The sequence below is a fragment of the Anguilla anguilla genome, chromosome 13, assembly GCF_013347855.1.
Source record: "Anguilla anguilla isolate fAngAng1 chromosome 13, fAngAng1.pri, whole genome shotgun sequence".
Classification (NCBI taxonomy): Eukaryota; Metazoa; Chordata; class Actinopteri; order Anguilliformes; family Anguillidae; genus Anguilla; species Anguilla anguilla.
Window position 1 is genome coordinate 37,245,229 of NC_049213.1, and position 24,396 is coordinate 37,269,624.

Genomic DNA, 24,396 nt, shown 5'->3' on the forward strand with positions numbered 1-24,396 from the left:
TTTTCATGGGGGAAACCCTGCCACCCTTGTCAAAAATGTCATATGGAACAATTCTGTCTTCCTCAGTGCTGCTGGAAAGTTCTCTACAGTATAATAGTCAAGCATCCGAGATCACATGTCTGTTCCCACAATGCCTCCCTGCACAGCTTCAGGGAAAACAGTGTCATGTGATGTTCCACTGGTACCCAGCTCACCCAGAAGAAATTAAACCCCCCCCATTCTCTTTTCAGGTTTTAGCACTCTGTGCTCCATTAGGTTACATTCATTCCTCTCACAAGTGTACGTATTACAAAATACTGAACATGTTACCTGTTAGCCTAGTAGCTTAATGACATTTAACCAACAATATTGCTTTGGTGTATTCATAACGCATATAAATTCCCTGGGCAATCTTTCACATTGATGAGTACACTGAAGATGCTAAACTGAAAAGATCAAGGAGTCAGTAAAGATGTCCACTCAGCAGTAATGAGCCTCAAGAATGAAACAAATAAAGGACTGAGAGGCCGGTGAAACATTCGGGGGGCATCCAGATAGCAGGTGAGAAATTGACTGGTTCTCCCACAGCTCATAATTAGAACATCTGACTGCTGGAAGCTTGTAATTACCTGTGGTGCAACATGCTATCCCGGGGGGGGGGGGGTGGGGAGGGTCTGGAGCAGGGTCTTTTTTATTGGAGGGCAGGCACCAATCAAGTGGGGCACTAGAAAATCATCCAACAGCCATTTACATTGGCTAAGATCAGAACTGCTCTGAAAGGGGGAACCACAGTGGTAGCCAATCAAACTTAAAAAAGCGGGCCAATGCCCCCCTTGAACACGTCTACAGTCTGGGGGGCCTTTTAACTTACAATACATTCTTAAACGCAGTTTAATTATCTATATGACATGTCTGCAAAATATTTTCTAAAGAGGATTTAGATTAATGTAAAAACTCTTTGCAACACTTCATGTTTCAATATTTAATTATTTTCTTGGCCAGACAATGAAAATGATGAAAACGTGATTGATTTAAAAATCAAAACCATAAGTGCCAGTACCAGAAGTGCACATGAAAAAGTCCAGCCCTGGAGACACTGGGCCACAGTGTCTGCTATGATCAGTGTATGGCAGGTGAATTAGTTTCCTAGTGCCTATCAGTATTCTAGAAGAAGGCCATGGAAACAGTCATTGAATGTCCCCATGTCTTATAAATTGGAGTTATCAAGTTTTGCCATTGATTATGCAGCGTGGTGTACTTATTGCTTGTAAAATATCAACTTGCTACTACCTCACATTGTTTGTTGTGTAAAAAAAAACCCACCAGGCAAAGAATTGTGGAAGATGGGTTTGCGTAAATGAGTGTCTGGATCATAAAGGGGCTACCACTTGGACCTATAGTACATAGAACAGTATCTAGAGAAATGATAGGAACAATCATAAGATCACGCGCTGTCATAAGGAACATCTTATTACTATCACAGTAGGAGTATACAATGAAGTTTCTCTATTTCTGGAGGCGTAAGAGTAGGGACGGCAAAACAGAGCTTTAGAATGTCACCAGCAGAGTATGCGTGCAAGCTCCATAATACATTTCTCACAGAAAAGGTAGTTTGTCGCTTTTTTAGTTCATTACAGTGGTGATAGAAGTGACAATAAATAAGTGGTACTGTGCTGTTAGCCTTTATTGATTGCCGTACAATGTTAATGTGAAGTAGCTAGCACAATCTGACAGCACTAACCCATAAAAATGTACTTTGAATGGTACTTGCGAAAAACGTTTGATTATAGTCAGTGGCACCAAAATTTTCTGTCACACCCTCAATAAAAGGCAAAAGTCCCAGTAGAAGACTGAATTAAATCTATAAAAGATATATATTTTCAGAATCGTTATTGATTCCGCTTGGCAACAGTGAGTGAAATTAAGCGATCTGAGTGTATAAGTTGCTATGTAAATTACGTCAGAAGGATTCAGCCTTGTTGTTTGCTACCTAAGCTTCACAGCACACTCCATTTAAACCATTCACCAATGAGCTGGGACTATGAAGTTATAAGGCGGGAAAAATTTTCGGGAAATGCGAGCTAAAAGGCCACAAAAACAGCCAACACATCACATTAATATTCCATATGTCATGGTCCTGTGTTCCTGTCTGCGTTTTCCCTGTTGGGCTGCCAGATGGCGGCACTTCTGTTTTGTGTCCTGCTCCCCCTGTGTTAATTGTATGATTGTTTTCAATTGTCCTATTATTGGTTGCTGCTTGTCTTGTTTTCCCTTCCCTCTCTGTGGCCTGATTGTTCATGGTGCCCTCCTGTGTCTCGTCAGCGTGTGTTCTATTTAAGTTACCCTCTCCATTGACTCAGGGGCTGGATCCTTGTGGTTATGTGTGATTGTTTGTGCGTAAGCCCCTTCCCAAGTACCTGCCTATGTGTTCCTGCCCATGTCCTGGTTTTCTGGTGTTTTTTTGTATTTTCTGGATTTCCTTTTGTTCCTGCGTTTTGTAGTTTTCCTTCATTGTTGAAGGTCGCCCTGCGAGGCTTTGTGTTCCCTTGGTTCCTTGGTTAGTAAAGTCTTTGTTCTTTCATTTGAGAGTCTTTGTATTTTTTTTCCACCCTCTGCGTTTGGGTCCGAACCCCCCACGCAATCGCAACAGAAGGATCCAGCCAGTGCTGGACCCAGCAGAGGTTTTTTTTTTCCCCTCTCCCTTTTTCATTTTTCTCTCCTCTGGGTTTTTTTTGTTTTGTTTATCATGCCACCGGGGTGGTGGAGTGACCCAGAGGACTCGCCACCCAGCGACTGGGAGGCCTTCGCCCTTGAGCTTCCCAGCGCCCGGGGCGGGCGGTCACGGAGGCGCCATGGTCGGGCTGCCTCCCGGTCGGCCAGACCTCCAGCTGCCCAGCCAGCGGTTCCCGGCCCTGCGTCTTTCAAAGGGTCTCGACTGGCAATCTTTCCAGGGCCCGGACCACGGGGGTCTCGCCGGTCCCGTCCGGCTGCCCAGCCGGGTTCCCTACTCCTGGGGTCCGCATTCCTGTCTCCTGCCCAGCCGGGTTCCCTACAGCTGGGGTCTGTGTTCCTGTCCCCTGCCCAGTCCAGACGGCAGGGGCCTTCACGGCCTGCTCCGCCCCGAGCCCAGGAGGGGCCTTCACGGCCTGCCCCGCCCCGAGCCCAGGAGGGGCCTTCACGGCCTGCTCCGCCCCGAGCCCAGGCGGGGCCTTCACGGCCTGCTCCGCCCCGAGCCCAGGAGGGGCCTTCACGGCCTGCTCCGCCCCGAGCACAGGAGGGGCCTTCACGGCCTGCTCCGCCCCAAGCCCAGGAGGGGCTTAAAATATATATTTTATATTAAAATATAAAAATATAAAAATATTTAGGAGATTTTCTGAAACCGTCATGTATCTGGTTAACGTAAACGAGCTAGTGAAATCAGCAGAACCATCACTTCATTAGCTAACAAACTCAGCGACTAAATGGAAAATATTTTACTGCGTTATTGGTAAGCTCTGAATGCTGTAATCCTGGTTGTCCTAGCTAAAGATTGATGTGCGTTCACAACTAGGTGCGTGGAGAAGCAGGGGGGGTAGGGGGTGTGTCTCTTCCTCTGTGGGCAGGGCCAACAGGTGTTATGATTTTCAAGATGTTTTTTGCAACCATTGAAAAAGTTGCCGACTGAAGCTTTAATTTGGTCCCAGCAGGGCGAGAACAAGAGTATTCAAAATTGATAAATTTACTGGTCCCAGCTTCAGAGAGCAATTCATCAGCTTGCTTATCAGCACAAGGTAAGGAATTACATTACTCTTCAGTGTGATTAAGTTAAAAATATAAATAATTATATTTCAATGGAATCATAATTTGGAATAGAAATAACTGAAATACATATTTGAATGCAACCAGAAACTATTATGAATGTTTCTCATAATAAAATATATTACATATTCTGCAGCAGGACTTTCAAATGTCAATGGAAGTTAAATGCCAAATAATTCTAATTCTGAAGATAATGTTTATAATTAGGTTACTGATGAAGGATGATTATTTTATTCCCAGTAATACTGTTTCCAAATTCATATTTTTATACTTATTTGAAGAAAAGTATGGAAAATCAAATATGAGAAAAAAAAATTGTTGTATACATACATATATATTCTGTGTGTATACTTGTAATTTTTCAATAATTATTTACAATCAACGAATAATGCAAGGCTGAGCTGAAAACAACAAGCTCTACACAGAATCATTAGACTGTAAATTTCGTCTAACTTCTCTTGATTCCGTATACAACACTGTAATTATTTTGTGATAACCTAAGGCCTTGAATCAGAAGTGGGGCGCCTGCCTCTCTCTGTCGCCACGCTCTGCTCAGTGCACCCTTGTTCTCTCCCCACAGACGGACCTGGGGGGCAGATGGAGGTGCGCCTGGCATTGAAAGCATTCGGCTTCATTGTTCTGGGTGTGGTGGGAATCCCAGGAAACCTGTCAGCCCTGCTGCTCTTCTGCCGTTTATTTCTCACACAGGGCCACATGCCGCACAACGAGTTCATCCTCAGCCAGCTGGTCTTTTCCAACTTGATGGTGACGGCGTGCCGGGGAATTCCTCAGGCTCTGACCGCCCTGGGCTTTGCAGAGCTCTTCAACAAAGGTGCGTGCAAAATACTCATTTTCATCTACCGCGTTAGCCGTGCCATGTCCATCACCACCACCTCCCTGCTGAGCTCCTACCAGTGTGTGGTCATTGCCCCGTCGACGCCTGGCTGGACCTTGCTGAAACGCTGGCTACCCAGCCACCTCCCACATGCAATCGTCTTCCTCTACGGGCTCAATATGATCATCTACTCCACCACCCCCCTCTATACTGAGGCTTTCCGTCCCAACAGGACCATCTCTGAGTTCACCCTTAACCTTGAGTTCTGCATTGTGGTGTTCCCAGACCTCATGACTTACGTGGTCAAGGGTGTGGTGCAAATCATTCGAGACTTTGTTTTTGTCGGCCTGATGGCGGCAGCAGCAGTGTACGTGCTGCTGGTCCTGTATCGGCACCGTCAGCAGGTTCAGGGCCTGCAGGGGGCCGGCCGGAAGACAGAGGAAGCTTCCCAGGCCGTCCTGCTGCTCGTGAGTACGTATGTGGCACTGTTCAGCTTGGACAACGTGCTGTGGATCTACACGCTATTTGTCTCCCGTGTTCACCCAGCTGTCTCTGACACACGTGTCTTCTTTGCCTCCTGCTACTCTGCCATTAGTCCTGTGCTCATCATTGCCACCAACAGGAAGCTTGCCACTTACTTTCAGTGTGGCTCCAAACGCAAGGAAGCAGAAAACATTCCCAATGCCTCTCGGGCAACAATAGCACAATGAGAATATTGAAGAGTGGAACTTGGGGAGGTAGAGAGAGGGAATGATTGTCTCCTATACTTGTGTGTTCTATGGTATTTTTGTGGCCCCATGTTTATTTCAATAAAAGGCATAATAACACTTGAATGAATAAGCAATATGTTTTAATAGAAGGATGTGGTGATTTTCTCTTATACTTGGCCAGTTGCAGCTACACATTGGAAAACATTTTTGATAGTTATGTGATTTGTGTATTCTCTGTTCTTTTCATGCTTCTACACATGTATTTATGTAACTAAATAATTTATATGAAAATGTATTTTCAAATTTAAGTGCATGACATAAATATATTCCAGATGAAAATGGACAGACAAGCTGATTCACTTTCGAACGGCCCATGCATTACTGCTTCACTGATAAGTGTTACAGATACATCATTACATCCTGTGTCCTTGTCCATGTTAAAGTCTTGTTCAAATTTTAAAGTCATATATATGTGCAAATAATTAAAAGCCTTCGGGTTCATTTTAACTGAGCTGAATTCAGGGTGTATATTTTAAACTAATATCACCTCTCACAATTCCATTATTTTCGTGAAGTACAAGAGAGTAGCCTAATGATTCTTCAAATTGAAGCCTTTTCCATTCAGTCCATGCTTCCTATAAATGCGTGATACACGCTTGTTTTTAGCAGTATACAGTATAGTACATAGCAATATTCAGTGTTTGACCCTTGTACACACAAATATCTCGTGATAATCATTCTATCAGTAAGGATTACTTTAGACATCCCATATCACACTAGAAAAATTGCAGTGAGCATTTTCCAATTAAGACTAATCTTGTACCAGCACCCAGTTTGGTCCCCTCATGCCAGTTCTCATTTGTATCATTATTTATTAAACTGACAACACAAATCTCAGTTTTAAACAAAGGAGTTAATTAATGGGCACCGGCGTCAGATAAAACAAATGAAAAAGCTGACCCAGGGTTTCCCCCAGGCATTAGTAGAGACACAATCTACCTCAGCTGAATTCACAAGCACCTCCACAAACATCAGAGAAAAATCTCTGACTAAAACCTGACACTCGGCTCTTCATGGAAGGGGGAAATGGCAAGGTACTGCTACTTAAGAAAATTGGCATCATGTTTTCCACAGGTAAGGTGCAGACCAGAGGTTTTCAACCTGTGGGCCGCGGTCGTACTGCAGGGGGCCGTCATTTTTTTTGGCGGTTGGAAAATTGTTTGATCAACCTGACCAGCATTTTAGTTGAGTGCAAGGCTGCAAGCTAAACCGTCAGTGCTAAAACATTTCTCTTTTTGAATTTATTAAAACTGGAATTTATCATGGATAAGTGGTTACAAACAGGGTCTCTCAAAAGGAAAGATTCAGAGGCTGGTACATCTACCAGTAAGGAAACAACTCCAGTGTTTGACACTGAGAAGAAACATCAAAACGAAAGAAATATGGCTGTGAGTACCTAGCCCTAGGCTTCATGTGCGTAGGAACTGAAAATGAGCATCTACCGCTATGTGTTGTATGCTCAGAAGTCTTATCACACAAAGCTTTGAAACCCAATAAATTACAGCATCATCTGGAGACCAAGCATAGCGAGTATGTGTCCAAGCCTATCAAGTTTTTTGAAAACAAACACAGAGAATACAAGAGCCAGAAAAAAAACGACTGAATCAGTTTGTACGGGAAGCAAAAATACGAAAGCCTTTGAGGCATCTTACCATGTAGCGCAGCTTACAGCAAAGACTGGAAAGCCACATACAATTGGGGAGGAATTAATGTTACCCGCTGCGAAAGAGAACCCACAGGGGGGCTCGGACACTGGCCACTTGATTTGGCTCGTGAATTAACTGTGTCCATTCTCAATTAACAGCAGTGATTGCGTTGCTACTGGTTAATGCGCATTTAAATTATGTAGGAGCACCCTATTAGCCCGGGATCATTAAATGTTTTTTTTTTTTCTGTAACAATAGTTTTCTTATTTTTTTTATTGTTTGTTGCGTCAAAATTAATTAGCCCAGCCCCCCCAATCACAGTTATCAATGCGTGAAGCCGTATTACGTTGTGTAGGTCTGTCCGTGATATTCAGTGTCTATTATTACGTGTAATTGCACTTGTAAACTGGGAGGCCGCGGAAGCTTTTGTGGTCGGTCGTGTGGGCCGCAAGTTGTAAAAGGTTGGGAACCTCTGGTGTAGACTATACCATGTGAATATCACAGCTTGCCACATCTACGTACCCTCTGAGGCACTTCCTCTTTCACTAACTACTTACTTGGGGGAACAGTATTCTTAATTGGTAGCAATCAGAGAAAGAGTTGCTGTGTTTATACCCTCAAATCTGCATTCTAAAATCAGGGATTCAGCTCAAATTTATGTTTACATAGCAAAGTGGTTAACAATGTCAAACTATCAATGATAGGCCAGTTCATTTAGTGATTATTGACCGGGAGCATTCACATAACAGTACACATAGACAGATGTGATGAGAAATTGTTTCAACTATGGCAGGCAAGGACCTGCTCCAGCGCTATGTAATGGCAAAAAAAAGAAAATAAAATTGGATAGAGCTCTCTCTAAAACTAGAGTTAACATCAGAGCACAATTTGATGGTTGAGATAGCTTTGCGAGAGGGTGGAGTTGAAGGTGAACATGGAGCTTGCATTGTTTTAGGTGGACAGAACCTGGACTTTCTGCTTGCCAGCCAATTAAATAAGTTACTTTCAAAGAATTTAGCCAAGGAAGTAGCTAGGATGCAATTATAACGTTACATCATTCGGCAGCTAGTTCTTGGAAGTATGAAATGTTTGCTATGTTATCTGTGTGATAGGTTAAATTAGGTGGTTGACCTAGGCTAGCTAGGTAAGGTATCGTAATCTGTTGGACAGTTCACATTAGCTAGAACCTTACTGCAGTTATCTGCTGTCAGAAAGGTCCTACTGGAAAACATCCACCAGAATACCAAATTGGGGTTAGGTGCATCGGGTAACTGTTAACATGGGATAGAGGTTAACCTTGCTCAACAATTTACACATGTAAAAAATATTTAGCTGAGTTTAGCTATCAGAAACCATCAGGTATCTAGTTAACTTTAAACTAGCGAGTGAATTCAGCATAACATTACTTCATTAGCTACTAAACTCAGTGACAAAATGTAAAATATTTTATCATCGGCAAGCTCTGAAACGAAGAAAAAGATTCCGCTGTTTTACATGGAGTCCTGGGGCTGACATTAGTGTCTGTATTGCCAGTCTATAATGCTGTAATCCTGGTTGTCGTAGCCAAAATTTGATGCACGTTCACGACTAGGTGCGTGGAGAACCGGGAGTTGGGGGGTGTGTCTCTTCCTCTGTGGGCAGGGCCAACAGGTGTTACGATTGTCAAGTTGTTTTTTGCAACCATTGAGAAAGTTGCCTACAGCAGCTTTAATTTGGTCCCTGCAGGGTGGGAACAAGAGTATTCAAAATTGATAAATTTACTGGTCCTAGCTTCAAAGAGGAATTCGTCAGTTTGCTTATCAGCACAAGGTAAGAAATTACATTAATCTTCAGTGTGATTCTGTGAAAAGTAGAAATAATTATATTTCAACTGAATCATAATTAGGAATAGAAATCACTGGAATACATTTTTATGCAACCAGTTACTGTTATGAATATTTCTCATAATGAAATGTATTATTTCATATTCTGCAGCAGGACATTCAAATGTCAATGGCAGTTAAATGCCAAGTAATTCTGATTCTGAAGAGAATGTTTATAATTAGGTTACGGTTGAAGGATGATTATTTTATTCCCAGTAATATTGTTTCCAAATTCATATTTTGATACTTATTTGAAGAAAAGTATGGAAAATCAAATATGAGAAAAAAATTGTTTTATACATACATATATATTTTTGTCTGTGTGTATACTTGTAATTTTTCAATAACTATTTACAATCAATCAATAATGCAAGGCTGAGCTGAAAACAAGCTCTACACAGAATCATTAGACTGTAAATTTCCTCTAATTTCTCTTGATTCCATATACAACATTGTAATTATTTATTGATAACTTAAGGCCTTGAATCAGAAGTGGGGCGCCTGCCTATCTCAGTCACCACGCTCTGCTCAGTGCACCCTTGTTCTCTCCCCACAGACGGACCTGGGGGGCAGATGGAGGTGCGCCTGGCATTGAAAGCATTCGGCTTCATTGCTCTGGGTGTGGTGGGAATCCCAAGCAATCTGGCAGCCCTGCTGCTCTTCTGCCGTTTATTTCTCACACAGGGCCACATGCCGCACAACGAGTTCATCCTCAGCCAGCTGATCTTTTCCAACTTGATGGTGATGGTGTGCCGGGGAATTCCTCAGGCTCTGACCGCCCTGGGCTTTGAAGGTATCTTCAGCAACGGTGCGTGCAAAATAATCATCTTTATTTACCGCGTTAGCCGCGCCATGTCCATCACCATCACCTCCCTGCTGAGCTTCTACCAGTGTGTGGTCATTGCCCCGTCGATGCCTGGCTGGACCTTGCTGAAACGCTGGCTTCCTGGCCACCTCCCTCATGCAATTGTCTTCCTCTACGGACTCAATATAATCTACCCCAACGCCCCCACCGCCTTCCTCTATACCCAGGCTTTCCCTGCCAACCGCACCATCCCTGATTTCACCCTTAACCTTGAGTTCTGCATTGTGGTGTTCCCAGGCCTCATGGCTTACGTGGTCAGTGGTGTGGTGAACATCATCCGAGACTTCGCTTTTGTTGGCCTGATGGCGGCGGCTGCAGTCTACGTGATGCTGGTCCTGTATCGGCATCGTAAGCAGGTTCAGGGCCTGCAGGGGGCCGGCCGGAAGACGGAGGAGGCTTCCCAGGCCGTCCTGCTGCTCGTGATTACGTATGTGGCACTGTTCAGCTTGGACAACGTGCTGTGGATCTACACACTATTTGTCTCCCGTGTTCACCCAGCTGTCTCTGACACACGTGTCTTCTTTGCCTCCTGCTACTCTGCCATTAGTCCTGTGCTCATCATTGCCACCAACAGGAAGCTGGCCACTTACTTTCAGTGTGGCTCCAAACGCAAAAAAGCAGAAAACATTCCCAATGCCTCTCGGGCGACAGTAGCACAATGAGAATATTGAAGAGTGGAACTTGGGGAGGTAGAGAGAGGGAATGATTGTCTCCTATACTTGTGTGTTCTATGTTATTTTTGTGGACCCATGTTTATTTCAATAAAAGGCATAATAACACTTGAATGAATAAGCAATATGTTTTAATAGAAGGATGTGGTGATTTTCTCTTATACTTGGCCAGTTGCAGCTACACATTGGAAAACATTTTTGATAGTTATGTGATTCATGTGTATTCTCTGTTCTTTTCATGCTTCTACACATGTATTTATGTAACTAAATAATTTATATGAAAATGTATTTTCAAATTTAAGTGCATGAAATAAATATATTTCAGATGAAAATGGACAGACAAGTTGAATCACTTTCGAACGGCCCATGCACTACAGCACTACTGTTACAGATACATCATTACATCCTGTGTCCTTGTCCATGACACAGGCTTGCTTTTAGCAGTATACAGTATAGTATAGCAATATTCAGTGTTCGACCCTTGTACACACAAATATCTCGTGATAATCATTCTATCAGTAAGGATTAATTTAGACATCCCATATCACACTAGAAAAATTGCAGTGAGCATTTTCCAATTAAAACTAATCTTGTACCAGCACCCAATTTGGTCCCCTCGTGCCAGTTCTCATTTGTATGATTATTTATTAAACTGACAAAACAAATCTCAGTTTTAAACAAAGCAGTCAATTAATGGGCACCGGCATCAGATAAAACAAAGGAAAAAGCTGAACCAGGGTTTCCCCCAGGCATTAGTAGAGACACAATCTACCTCGGCTGAAATTACAAGCACCTCCACACACATCAGAGAAAAATCGCTGACTCAAACCTCAGACTCGGCTCTTCATGGAAGGGGGAAAATGGCAAGGTGGTGCTATTTAAGAAAATTGGCTACATGTTTTCCGCATGTAAGGTGTAGACTATACAAAGTGAATATCACAGCTTGCCACAGCTACTTACCCTTTGAGGCACTTCCTCTTTCACTAACTATTTTCATGGGGGAAACCCTGACACCCTTGTCAAAAATGTCATATGGAACAATTCTGTCTTCCTCAGTGCTGCTGGAAAGTTCTCTACAGTATAATAGTCAAGCATCGGGGATCACATGTCTGTTCCCACAATGCCTCCCTGCACAGCTTCAGGGAAAACAGTGTCATGTGATGTTCCACTGGTACCCAGCTCACCCAGAAGAAATTAAACCCCCCACATTCCCTTTTCAGGTTTTAGCACTCTGTGCTCCATTAGGTTACATTCATTCCTCTCACAAGTGTACTTATTACAAAATACTGAACATGTTACCAGTATTAAGTAGCTTAATGACATTTAACCAACAATATTGCTTTGGTGTATTCATAACGCATATAAATTCCCTGGGCAATCTTTCACATTGATGAGTACACTGAAGATGCTAAACTGAAAAGATCAAGCAGTCAGTAAAGATGTCCACTCATCAGTAATGAGCCTCAAGAATGAAACAAATACAGGACTGAGAGGCCGGTGAAACATTCGGGGGGCATCCAGATAGCAGGTGAGAAAATGACTGGTCCTCCCACAGCTCCTAATTAGAACATCTGACTGCTGGAAGCTTGTAATTACCTGTGGTGCAACATGCTTTCCCAATGGGGGGGGGGGGGGGGGCTGGAGCAGGGTCTTTTTTATTGGAGGGCAAGGACCAGTCAAGCAGGGCACTGGAAAATCATCCAACAGCCATTTTCATTGGCTAAGATCAGAACTGCTCTGAAAGGGGGAACCACAGTGGTAGCCAATCAAACTTCAAAAAGCGGGCCAATGCCCCCCTTGAACACGTCTACAGTCTGGGGGGCCTTTTAACTTACAATACATTCTTAAACGCAGTTTAATTATCTATATGACATGTCTGCAAAATATTTTCTAAAGAGGATTTAGATTAATGTAAAAACTCTTTGCAACACTTCATGTTTCAATATTTAATTATTTTCTTGGCCAGACAATGAAAATGATGAAAACGTGATTGATTTAAAAATCAAAACCATAAGTGCCAGTACCAGAAGTGCACATGAAAAAGTCCAGCCCTGGAGACACTGGGCCACAGTGTCTGCTATGATCAGTGTATGGCAGGTGAATTAGTTTCCTAGTGCCTATCAGTATTCTAGAAGAAGGCCATGGAAACAGTCATTGAATGTCCCCATGTCTTATAAATTGGAGTTATCAAGTTTTGCCATTGATTATTCAGCGTGGTGTACTTATTGCTTGTAAAATATCAACTTGCTACTACCTCACGTTTTTTGTTGTGTAAAAAAAAAAGCCCACCAGGCAAAGAATTGTGGAAGATGGGTTTGCGTAAATGAGTGTCTGGATCATAAAGGGACTACCACTTGTACCTATAGTACGTAGAACAGTATCTAGATAAATGATAGGAACAATCATAAGATCACGCGCTGTCATAAGGAGCATCTTATTACTATCACAGTAGGAGTATACAATGAAGTTTCTCTATTTCTGGAGGCGTAAGAGTAGGGACGGCAAAACAGAGCTTTAGAATGTCACCAGCAGAGTATGCGTGCAAGCTCCATAATACATTTCTCACAGAAAAGGTAGTTTGTCGCTTTTTTAGTTCATTACAGTGGTGATAGAAGTGACAATAATTAAGTGGTACCGTGCTGTTAGCCTTTATTGATTGGCGTACAATGTTAATGTGAAGTAGCTAGCACAATCTGACAGCACTAACCCATAAAAATGTACTTTGAATGGTACTTGCTCAATCAAATGGTAAATGTGAAAAACGTTTGATTATAGTCAGTGGCACCAAAATGTCCTGTCACACCCTCAATAAAAGGCAAAAGTCCCAGTAGAAGATTGAATTAAATCTATAAAAGATATATATTTTCAGAATCGTCATTGATTCCGCTTGGCCACAGTGAGTGAAATTAAGCGATCTGAGCGTATAAGTTGCTATGTAAATTGCGTCAGAAGGATTCAGCCTTGTTGTTTGCTACCTAAGCTTCACAGCACACTCCATTTAAACCATTCACCAATGAGCTGGGACTATGAAGTTATAAGGCGGGATGCATCAAGTGTCCAGCGAAAATAATGTCCTAGCTATCAGTCAGAATTCTGAGAGAACCAACTGCCATAAATAAGTGGGTAAAACAACCAGTAAGAGCTATTATGATGTCACTGGTTCAGAACCCCATCAATGTAAACAATCGAAGGTTCAGTGAAATCTATCGGTTTTCGGTGTTGTCAGTCCCGATCTTTGATGGAATGTTCGGAAAATGCGAGCTAAAAGGCCACAAAAAACAGCCAACACATCACATTAATATTCCATATAGGCCTATGTACAACTGCTGTTCACAATACGTTAATTTAAGCCTAAACTGATATTTTAATCACAATACTTATGTTAATTTCCGGAAATAGATGTTTTGATTGTCCTCTCATCACACGTTAGCGAAGGTGGAGAGGGAGAGAACATTTAGATAGCCAATTAAATCTGGGGATTTTGGTGGCAATTTTATGAGAGCAAGATCTAGGATTTAGCCAGGACACCGGGGAACCCCTACTCTTAGCGATAAGTGTCATGGGACCTTTACTGACCACAGTGAGTCAGGACCTTGGTTTAACATCTCATCCGAAAGACGGCATCTCCTACAGCACAGTGTCCCTGTCACTGCACTGGGGCATTTGGCTTTATTTGACCAGAGGGAAGATTGTTCCCTGCTGGCCCACCAACACCACTTCCAGCAGCAACTCAGTATTCCCTGGTGGTCTCCCATCCAAGTACTAACCAAGCCCACACCTGTTTAACTTCAGCCATTCAGCAGGAGCAGAGTGCATGGAGGTATGACTGCTGGCATTAGTTTGTTTATTTGCCTTAGCCAATATGCCATCCAGTGTTCAGCTATAGATAATGAATGAGTTCACATTTTCTCACTGATTTAACTAGTGATTATGTTTATTAAACCATAATATATTCACCTCATCTCCTTTTGTAGCTTCACAAATAATTAGAGCCCTGTCTATGATGACCAACTATAGCTGGTGCTATAGTACATATTTATAGTACATTTTTTGTAAATATAATAGGGAACAGTCATTCTTAATTGGTAGCAATCAGAGAAAGAGTCGCTGTGTTTATACCCTCAAATCTGCATTCTAAAACCAGGGATTCAGCTCAAATTTATGTTTACAAAGCAAAGTGGTGTACAATGTGAAACTATCAGTGATAGGCCAGTTCATTTAGTGATTACTGACCTGGAGCATTCACATAACAGTACACATAGCCAGAAGTGATGAGAAATAGTTTCAAATATGGCAGACAACGACCTGCTCCAGAGCTATGTAATGCCAAAAGGAAGAAAATACAATTGGATAGAGCGCTCTAAAACTAGAGTTAACCTCAGAGCACAATTCGATGGTTGAGATGATAGCTTTGCGAGCGGGTGGAGTTGAAGACGAACATGGAGCTTGAATTGTTTTAGGTGGACAGAACCTGGACTTTCTGCTTGCCAGCCAATTAAGTAAGTTACTTTCAAAGAATTTAGCCAACGTTACATCATTCGGCAGCTAGTTCTTGGAAGTATGAAATGTTTGCTATGTTATCTGTGTGATAGGTAAAATTAGGTGGTTGACCTAGGCTAGCTAGGTAAGCTATCATTATCTGTTGGACAGTTCACATTACCTAGAACCTTACTGCAGTCATCTGCTGTCCGAAAGATCCAACTGTTAAACATCCACCAGAATAGCAAATTGGGGTTAGGTGTATCAAGTAACTGTTAGCATGGGGTAGAGGTTAACCTTGCTCAACAATATAGCTACATGTCAAAAATATTTAGATTTTAGCTTTCAGAAACCGTCATGTATCTAGTTAACTTAAACTAGCTAGTGAAATCAGCAGAACCATCACTTCATTAGCTAACAAACTCAGCGACTAAACGGAAAATATTTTACTGTGTTATTGGTAAGCTCTGAATGCTGTAATCCTAGCTAAAGGTTGATGCGCGTTCACAACTAGGTGCGTGGAGAAGCACGGGGGTTGGGGGGTGTGTCTCTTCCTCTGTGGGCAGGGCCAACAGGTGTTATGATTTTCAAGATGTTTTTTGCAACCATTGAAAAGTTGCCTACTCCAGCTTTAATTTGGTCCCAGCAGGGTGGGAACAAGAGTATTCAAAATTGATAAATTTACTGGTCCCAGCTTCAGAGAGCAATTCATCAGTTTGCTTATCAGCACAAGGTAAGGAATTACATTACTCTTCAGTGTGATTCAGTTAAAAGTATAAATAATTATATTTCAATGGAATCATAATTTGGAATAGAAATAACTGAAATACAGATTTTAATGCAACCAGCAACTATTATGAACATTTCTCATAATAAAATATATTACATATTCTGCAGCAGGACTTTCAAATGTCAATGGAAGTTAAATGCCAAGTAATTCTAATTCTGAAGATAATGTTTATAATTAGGTTACTGATGAAGGATGATTATTTTATTCCCAGTAATACTGTTTCCAAATTCATATTTTTATACTTATTTGAAGAAAAGTATGGAAAATCAAATATGAGGAAAAAGTTTAGTTTTATACATATATATATATATATATATATATATATTTGTGTCTGTGTATACTATTTACAATCAACTAATAATGCAAGGTTGAGCTGAAGACAACAAGCTCTACACAGAATCATTAGACTGTAAATTTCCTCTAACTTGAATCTGAAGTGGAGCACCAACCTATCTCAGTCTCCACACTCTGCTTAATGCATCCTTGTTCTCTCCCCACAGACGGACCTGGGGGGCAGATGGAGGTGCGCCTGGCATTGAAAGCATTCGGCTTCATTGTTCTGGGTGTGGTGGGAATCCCAAGCAATCTGGCAGCCCTGCTACTCTTCTGCCGTTTATTTCTCACACAGGGCCACATGCCGCACAACGAGTTCATCCTCAGCCAGCTGGTCTTTTCCAACTTGATGGTGACGGTGTGCCGGGGAATTCCTCAGGCTCTGACCGCCCTGGGATTTGAAGAGCTCTTCAGCAACGGTGCGTGCAAAATAATCATCTTCATCTACCGCGTTAGCCGCGCCATGTCCATCACCATCACCTCCCTGCTGAGCTCCTACCAGTGTGTGGTCATTGCCCCGTCAACGCCTGGCTGGATCTTGCTGAAACGCTGGCTTCCCGGCCACCTCCCCCATGCAATCGTCTTCCTCTACGGGCTCAATATGATCATCTACCCCACCGCCCTCCTCTACACTGAGGCTTTCCCTGCCAACAGCACCATCCCTGATTTCACCCTCAACCTGCAGTTCTGCATCGTGGTTTTCCCAGGCCCCATGTCCTTCTTAGTCAATGGTGTGGTGTACATCGTACGGGACTTCGCTTTTGTCGGCCTGATGGCGGCAGCGGCAGTGTACGTGATACTGGTCCTGCATCGGCACCGTCGGCAGGTTCAGGGCCTGCAGGGGGCCGGCCGGAAGACGGAGGAAGCGACGCGTTCCGTCCTGCTTCTCGTGAGCACGTACGTGACATTGTTCACAATGGCCAACCTGTTGTGGTTCTACTCCCTCTTCGTCTCTCGTGTGCACCCGGCCATCAACGACACACGCGTCTTCCTCTCCTCCTGCTACTCCGCCATCAGTCCTGTGATCATCCTTGCCACCAACAGGAAGCTGGCCATGCGCTTTCAGTGTGGCAGCAAACGCAAGGAAGCTGAAAATGTCCCCAGCAGCACAAAGTGACACACCTCTCGGGCGACACCAACACAATGAGGGTGAAGAGTGGAAATTGGGGAGGTAGGGAGGGCAAATGATTGCCTTCTATATTGATGTTGTCTATAATATATCAATTTTGTGGTCCCGTATTTAGTTTAAAAATAAAAATATTTGAATAAATGAGGAATACACTTTAACAGAAGAATTGGTTTTCTCCTTTACTTTGTCAGTTGCAGCATTTTTATGTTCACAAGTGATTTGATTAATGTGTATTTTCTGTACGATTCATGGTCCTAACATGTATGTATGGGAAAAAACCCAATTACAAGAAAATGTATTTATTATATAAAGAGTGAAATATTCAAATTTAAGTGCTTGAAATGAATATATTACAGATAGAAATGAAAGTTTTTTAAAATAAGAAATCAAATTGCTGGCCTTTTCTTGAGCCTTGACAGTTGTCTTTCAGATTCTGATGTCCTTATACCTGCTGACTAAATGCTCCTTTTATTTTATCCTTATTATTAAACACAGATGCATTAATGGTAGAGCAACTGGAAGTGAGAGGTCAGTAACCACTCCAGCATGCAGGCTGATTCACCATAGAATAGCCCAGGCACTACAGCCTAATTGATAAGTGCTACTGATGCATTACTACCTCCTGTCCATGTCTAGGTATACAAGTTATTCAAAGCTTTAAAATAGTATGAAAATGCAATCAATTATAATATTGGGGTTAATGCTTATTCTGCTGAATTCAGTGTGCGTATTGTAAGCTAGTATCACCTCTGATACTTCCATTATTTTAATAAAGTTGTTTTCTTGAAGTACGGGATGTCATGTTTCTTCAAATTAAAGCCTTTTCCACTCAGTATAAATGTGTAACAATCATTTGTTTTTTGTAAACAAATATTCAAAGTGTTAAATGCTTATACATGGAACTATTACTTGCGGTAGCCATTGTGTCAGTAAGCATTCATTTAGACAGCCCATATTACAATAGAGAAATTTAGACACACATTTTCTCATTAAAGCCAGTATTGTAGCAGCATCCAATTTGGCCTCCTAATGGAATTTCTCATTTCAATCATTGTTTATTAAAATGCAAATACATATAGGCCCTACCAGTTTCACAAAAAAGGTGGCACTGTAGTCAAATGATACAATTTAAAAAGCTGATTCATCATAAGTTAAGGAGGATATATATATATATATATATATATACATACACATATAGTTATTGCATATTAAGTCCGGCCAGAGACAACCTACAGCCCCTTCAAGGACCCCCAGAGGTCTGCAGACCCCCTGTTGAAAACCCAGAACATATCATACTGCAGGCACACACAGCACGCAAACCGTACATACAGGTTTCCTCAAGCAGTCAGCCAGAAATGCTATTATGTAACAAGCTTCTCCGCATTATAATAGTCAGGCAGCAGGGATCACATGTCTCTTCCCACAATACACTGCTTCAGCAAAAACAGTGTTACGTGAAGTTCTACTGGTACCCAGCTCACTCACAAGAAATTAAACCCCCCACATCCCCTTTTGAGGTTTTAGCACTCTGTGATCCATAAGGTTAGGTTAATTCTTCTCCCAAATATACTTGCAACATAATACTGAAAATGTTAGGTGTGCTGATTAGCTTAACAAAATTTTAAAAACAGCAATACTTTTCCCATTTTCAGGAGCTTAAATGGCAAACCTCACTTTTGAATAATAGACGGCTACATTGAAGATGCTAAATTGAAAAGATCAAGCCAAAAAATCTGATAAACACCATCTGTCCGCTCATCTGTAATGAACCTCAAGAATGAAACACATACAGGTGAAACATTCAATGGGCATCCAGATAGCAGGTGAGAAAATGACTGGTTCTCCCACAGCTCCTAATTAGAACAACTGGCTCTTAGAAGCTTGTAATCACCCATGGAGCAGCATGCTTTCCCAATGGGGGATCTGGAGCAGGGGCGTTTCTTAGATTTTTTTAAAGGGGGTCCAATGAGCAGTCATGGAGGGCAATGGCAAATCATCTTCCAACAACAGCCATTTTAATTGGGAGAGAGCACTGTCAATTGGAACCACTCTGTAGGGAAGAAGAACAGGGGTAGCCAGTCACAGTTCATGGGGGTCTAAAATGTGTTCAGTGTATTTCAGCACCAGTGTTTCATTAAAGTCATTAGCTGTCTCCAAAACCTCATATTTCCATGTTCCGCACTACAGAGCTCCCGAGTTTGAACACCCAAGGAGTACGCACTCTGGAGCGAGGAAGTACAGTAGCACAGAACGTTTTGTTCAGTAGGGGGATGCACTTTGTGGTGACATCTGACCCATGACCTTGATTACCTAAACAGACCACACACATTGTTTTCAAGGTTCTACTGTGCTACAGGAAAGCACAAATACCTGCAGACACTGCAGCCCACCAGGACTGGAGTTTGACACCCCCGCCATAGTGGCATTTAAGCCGTGACCAGTGAAGGCCAGGGCATTGTCAGACTTACATCATTCCCTAGACACCAGCACAATTGCTAAAGGTCTTGGAGGCTCCTCTTCAGAAAACCATGTAGCGTTTTTTGTCATTTCCATTATACAAAATTACCCACACATTAACACAGCTAATGCACAGAACTGTATCAGTGAGCTGATTCCAGCAAACTCTGCTTGCTAAAATGAGCAACCTAGCTCCTGCCAGTGCTATTAATATTCAGAACAGGGGGGTAAAGGTGGTGCATGAGAGAAGAACTAGGTCTTAAGGAAGTTAAGGAAGCAAAAAAATTGCATTCCTTATTTTTCATTATGCAAAACAATGTGCAACAGTGGATAAAAACACAACACTCTACACATACAACTTCTCTAATGAATGAGAGGAGTGAGAATCTAATTTCCATGCCATGAGTGACACCCGTGGCTATTTGCAGGCTATTAAATTAGATATTGTATTCATGGTAATTAATTTGGTCCCTGAAGAGTTGGAACACAAGGACTCTAAACGATAAATTTGCAGATCTCAGCTTCAGAGTGGAATTCATCAGTTTGACCACCAGCAGAAGGTAAGGAATTACATTCCTCCTCAGTCTAACATAATGAAGACTAAATTGTTTCTATTACGAATGAATCATAAATTTCAGAATATTTCTCTCTGAAATATATTTGTATCTATCCAGAAATGATTCATTTGTAACATTTGTCAAAGGTGCATTTGTTTGATATTCTGCAGTTCTTTCCAAAGTAAATGTCTGTTAAATTCCAAACAATTATATACCAAATATTATTTGATTACTGAAGAATGACTACTTTTACACACAATAATATTGCTTCCAAATCAATATTTTATTTTGACACCTATTTGAAGTAAAAGTATTTAATATCAAATATACATTTTTTCTTGTACTATATAAACTAATGATAAGGCTTTCAGAACAGAATCATTAGACTATAAATGATCTCTTGTATTCTTTAAAGTACTATAAAGTTTACTTGTATCCTTCTTCAATATTGTATTCATTTTGTAATTATCTAAGGCTCTGGGTCTGAAGTGGGGTGCCAGCCTCAGTCGCCACACTCCGCTTAATGCACCCTTGTTCTCTCACCACAGACAGACCTGGGGGGCAGATGGAGGTGCGCCTGGCATTGAAAGCAGTCGGCTTCATTGCTCTGGATGTGGTGGGAATCCCAGGTAATCTGGCAGTCCTGCTACTCTTCTGCCATTTATTCCTAGCACAGGGCCACATGCCGCACAACGAGTTCATCCTCAGCCAGCTGGTCTTTGCCAACCTGATGGTGACACTGTGCCGGGGAATTCCTCAGGCTCTGACTGCCCTGGGCATCAACCCACTGTTCAGCAACGGGGTCTGCAAAACAATGATCTTCACCTACCGCATTGGCCGTGCCATGTCCATCACCATCACCTCCCTGCTGAGCTCCTACCAGTGCGTGCTCATTGCCCCGCCCAAACCTGGCTGGGCATGGCTGAAACGCTGGGTTCCTGGCCACATCCCCCATGCCATCATCTTCCTCTACGGCCTCAACATAATTATCTGCACTGCTGCCATCGTCTGTTCGGAGGCTTTTCCCACCAACAGCAGCATTCCAGAGTTCACTCTTAACCTGGAGTTCTGCATTGTGGTTTTCCCAGGCCACATGGCTTACATTTTCAATGGTGTGGTGCTCATCATCCGAGACTTTGTCTTTGTCGGCCTGATGGCAGCAGCGGCAGTGTACGTGGTGCTGGTCCTGCATCGCCACCGCCAGCAGGTTCAGGGCCTGCAGGGGGCCGGCCGGAAGACAGAGGAGGCATCCCAGGCCGTCCTGCTGCTCGTGAGCACATATGTGGCGCTGTTCAGCTTGGACAATGTGCTGTGGTTCTATACACTCTCTGTCTCCCGCGTGCACCCAGCCGTCTCAGATACACGTGTCTTCTTCGCCTCCTGCTACTCTGCCATCAGTCCTGTGCTCATCATCACCACCAACAAGAAACTGGCCACCTACTTTCAGTGTGGCTCCAAACGCAAGGCAGCAGAAAACATCCCCAGCAGCACAAAGTCAAAGACCTCTTGGGTGAAACCAACACAATAAGAATTAAGAGTGGAACTTGGGGAGGTATGGAGGGTGATTGTCTTCTGTAATGATATAGTCTATGATGCATCACTTTTGTGGCTCCACATTTAGTTAAAAAATAAATGTAAAAAATACCATAATAAATGGGTAATACATTTTAACAGAAGAATGTGGTGCTTTACTCCTTTACTTCACCATTTTTTGATAAGAGATTTGATTCATATGTATTTTCTCTACTTATTATGGTATGTATGGAAAGAAACCATTTACAAGAAAATGTATTTATTATATAGGGAACAATATTCTATTTCCAGTGCTTAAAATAAATATATTACAGAATGAACTAAAAAGTTTTATAAGACATCAAATTCTTGGCCTGTTCTTGGGCCTTGAGCTTGAAAGTCGGTTATCAATATACCTGCTCACTAAATGCTCCCTTGATTTTATGCTGATTAAAATACATTTAGTACACATTGATGTAAGAGATCAGTAACCACTCCAGTCAACAGACGTGCTGATTTACTGTACAATGGCCCATGCACTACGGAAGTATTGTTCAGTCTTGTTGCTTTAAAATTGTATAAAAACGCAATCAATTAAAATATTGGGTTTCATATTTACTCTGCTGAATTCAGTGTGTGTATTTGTAAGCTAGTATCGCCTCTGAAACTTGCATTATTTTAATAAAGACCTTTTCTTGAAGTACGGAACGTTTCTTCAAATTCAAGCCTTTTTCATTTAGTCCATGCTTCCTATAAATGTTTGTCACAGTCTTGTGTTTTAAGCAATATATAGTTTTGCAAACAAATATTCAATGTTAAACCCTGGTGCAATGGTTATCACAAGTATGACTTGTGATAACCATTGTGTCAGTAAACATTTATTTATACATAGGGTATCAACACTAGAAATTGAATTAAGTGTTTTCTTATTAATGCTGATCTTGTAACAGCACCAAATATGGCACCCTAATGCCACTTTGAACGATATGAATCACTGTTTATTAAACAGTCAACACAAATCTGTTTTACTCAAAGATGTGAATTAAGGGGCACCATTCAGATTACACAATTTAAGTTGTTGCATTATAAGGACATAATTTTAAAAAAATCTATATATAGCCTAATTCTGGCATGTAAACCATACACACAGCTTTCCACATGCTGTCAGCCTGAGCTTTTATTTAACAAGCTTCCCCACATTATAATAGCCAAGCAGAAGGGATCATAGGCCCCTTCCCACAATGCCTCCCTGCACGGCTACAGGGAAAAGTGCCATGTAACGTTCCATTGGTACCCAGCTCATGCACAAGAAATTAAACCCCCCACATTCCCTTTTGAGGTTTAAGTATTCCCTTTGAGCTCCATTAGGTTAGGTTCATTCCTCTCATAAATATACTCATAAGATACTGAACAGGTTAGGTGTATTAATTAGCTTAACAAGATTTAAACTGCAGTAATGCTTAGCTATATTCATGAAGTAAAAAATAATTATCTGGGCAATCACTCCCATTTTCAGAGAGCATTAATGACAGAGCTCACTTTTAAATCTATAGGATGACTACATTGAAAATGCTAATAAACTGATAAGATCAAGCCAAAAAACTCCAGCTATCCTCTCATCAGTAATGAACTTCAAGAATAAAACACAGGCAAGGATGAGAGACAGGTGAAACAGGGGCATCCAGAGAGCAGGTGAGAAAATGCCTCGTTTCTCCCGCAGTTCCTAATTAGAACAACTGTCTCTTGGAAGCTTGTAATCACCTATGGTGCAGCGTGCCTCCTCAATGGGGTGTGGTCTGAAGAAGGGGTGGTTCTTGGATTTTTTCAGGGGCAAGGAGCAGTCATGGAGGGCAATGGATAATCACCTTCCAACAACAGCCATTTTCATTGGCTGGGAGCACTGTCACTGGGAGCAACTCCACAGGGGAGGACCACAGGGGGTAGCCAATCACAGTTCATGTGGGTCCAATATGTGTTCAGTGTATTTCAGCACCAGTGATTCATTAAAGTCATTTGCTATCTCTCAAACCGCATATTTCCATGTTCCGCACAACAAGGCTCCCGAGTTTACACTCTAGCCAAGAAGTACGCACTCTGGAGCGAGGAAGTACAGTAGCACAAAAAGTTTTGCTCAGTAGTGGGATGCACTTTGTGGTGGCATTTGACCCATAACCTAGAGTAGCTACAGAATCCACACACCATATTCCCAAGGCCTTAATTTCCTGCTCAATGAAAGAAAACCACAAATACTTACAGACACTGCAGAACCTCCAGGACTGGAGTTTCACAACCCAGCCTTCACAGAATTGAAGCTATGACCAGTGAAGGCCAGGGCATTGTCAAGCTTACCCTTTTCCCTACAGACACCTGCGCAATCACCAAAGATCCTTGAGGCTTATCTTCACAAAAAAATGCAGCTGTATTTGTCATTACCGTTCTACAAAGTTACCCACACATTAACACAGCTATGGCCTTCACAGTCACCAGATCTCAACTCAATTGAACACCTATGGGAGATTTTTAGACCAACCTGTTAAACAGCACTATCCACCACCATCATCAAAACACCAAATGAGGGAATATATTTAGAGAAGAATGGTATTCCATCCCTCCAGTAGAGTTCCAGAGAGAATCTATGCCAAGGCACATTGAAGCTGTTCTGGCAGCTTGTGGTGGCCCAGCTACTTACTAAGACAATTTTGGGGGGTTTTCC

General features: G+C 42.1%; 4 protein-coding genes across 4 annotated transcripts; all 4 read left to right on the forward strand.

Moving 5' to 3' along the window:
* The first annotated feature begins 4,374 nt into the window (after nucleotides 1-4,374).
* Nucleotides 4,375-5,688, forward strand: LOC118211431 (olfactory receptor class A-like protein 1). Its single transcript, XM_035388629.1, has one exon. The coding sequence runs from the start codon at nucleotides 4,375-4,377 to the stop codon at nucleotides 5,320-5,322; it is 948 nt and encodes a 315-aa protein (XP_035244520.1). The 3' UTR covers nucleotides 5,323-5,688.
* A 3,132-nt stretch (nucleotides 5,689-8,820) lies between these two features.
* LOC118211587 (olfactory receptor class A-like protein 1) lies at nucleotides 8,821-10,491 on the forward strand. The gene is made up of 2 exons (XM_035388922.1): nucleotides 8,821-8,837; nucleotides 9,447-10,491. Exon 2 carries the CDS (start codon nucleotides 9,464-9,466, stop codon nucleotides 10,415-10,417), a length of 954 nt encoding a protein of 317 aa, XP_035244813.1. The 5' UTR covers nucleotides 8,821-8,837; nucleotides 9,447-9,463; the 3' UTR covers nucleotides 10,418-10,491.
* Nucleotides 10,492-15,568: 5,077 nt separating this feature from the next.
* Nucleotides 15,569-17,981, forward strand: LOC118211588 (olfactory receptor class A-like protein 1). Its single transcript, XM_035388923.1, has 2 exons — nucleotides 15,569-15,638; nucleotides 16,196-17,981. The coding sequence occupies exon 2, from the start codon at nucleotides 16,213-16,215 to the stop codon at nucleotides 17,143-17,145; it is 933 nt and encodes a 310-aa protein (XP_035244814.1). The 5' UTR covers nucleotides 15,569-15,638; nucleotides 16,196-16,212; the 3' UTR covers nucleotides 17,146-17,981.
* A 2,755-nt stretch (nucleotides 17,982-20,736) lies between these two features.
* Nucleotides 20,737-22,482, forward strand: LOC118211432 (olfactory receptor class A-like protein 1). The gene has a single exon (XM_035388630.1). The coding sequence runs from the start codon at nucleotides 20,737-20,739 to the stop codon at nucleotides 21,697-21,699; it is 963 nt and encodes a 320-aa protein (XP_035244521.1). The 3' UTR covers nucleotides 21,700-22,482.
* Nucleotides 22,483-24,396: the final 1,914 nt, after the last annotated feature.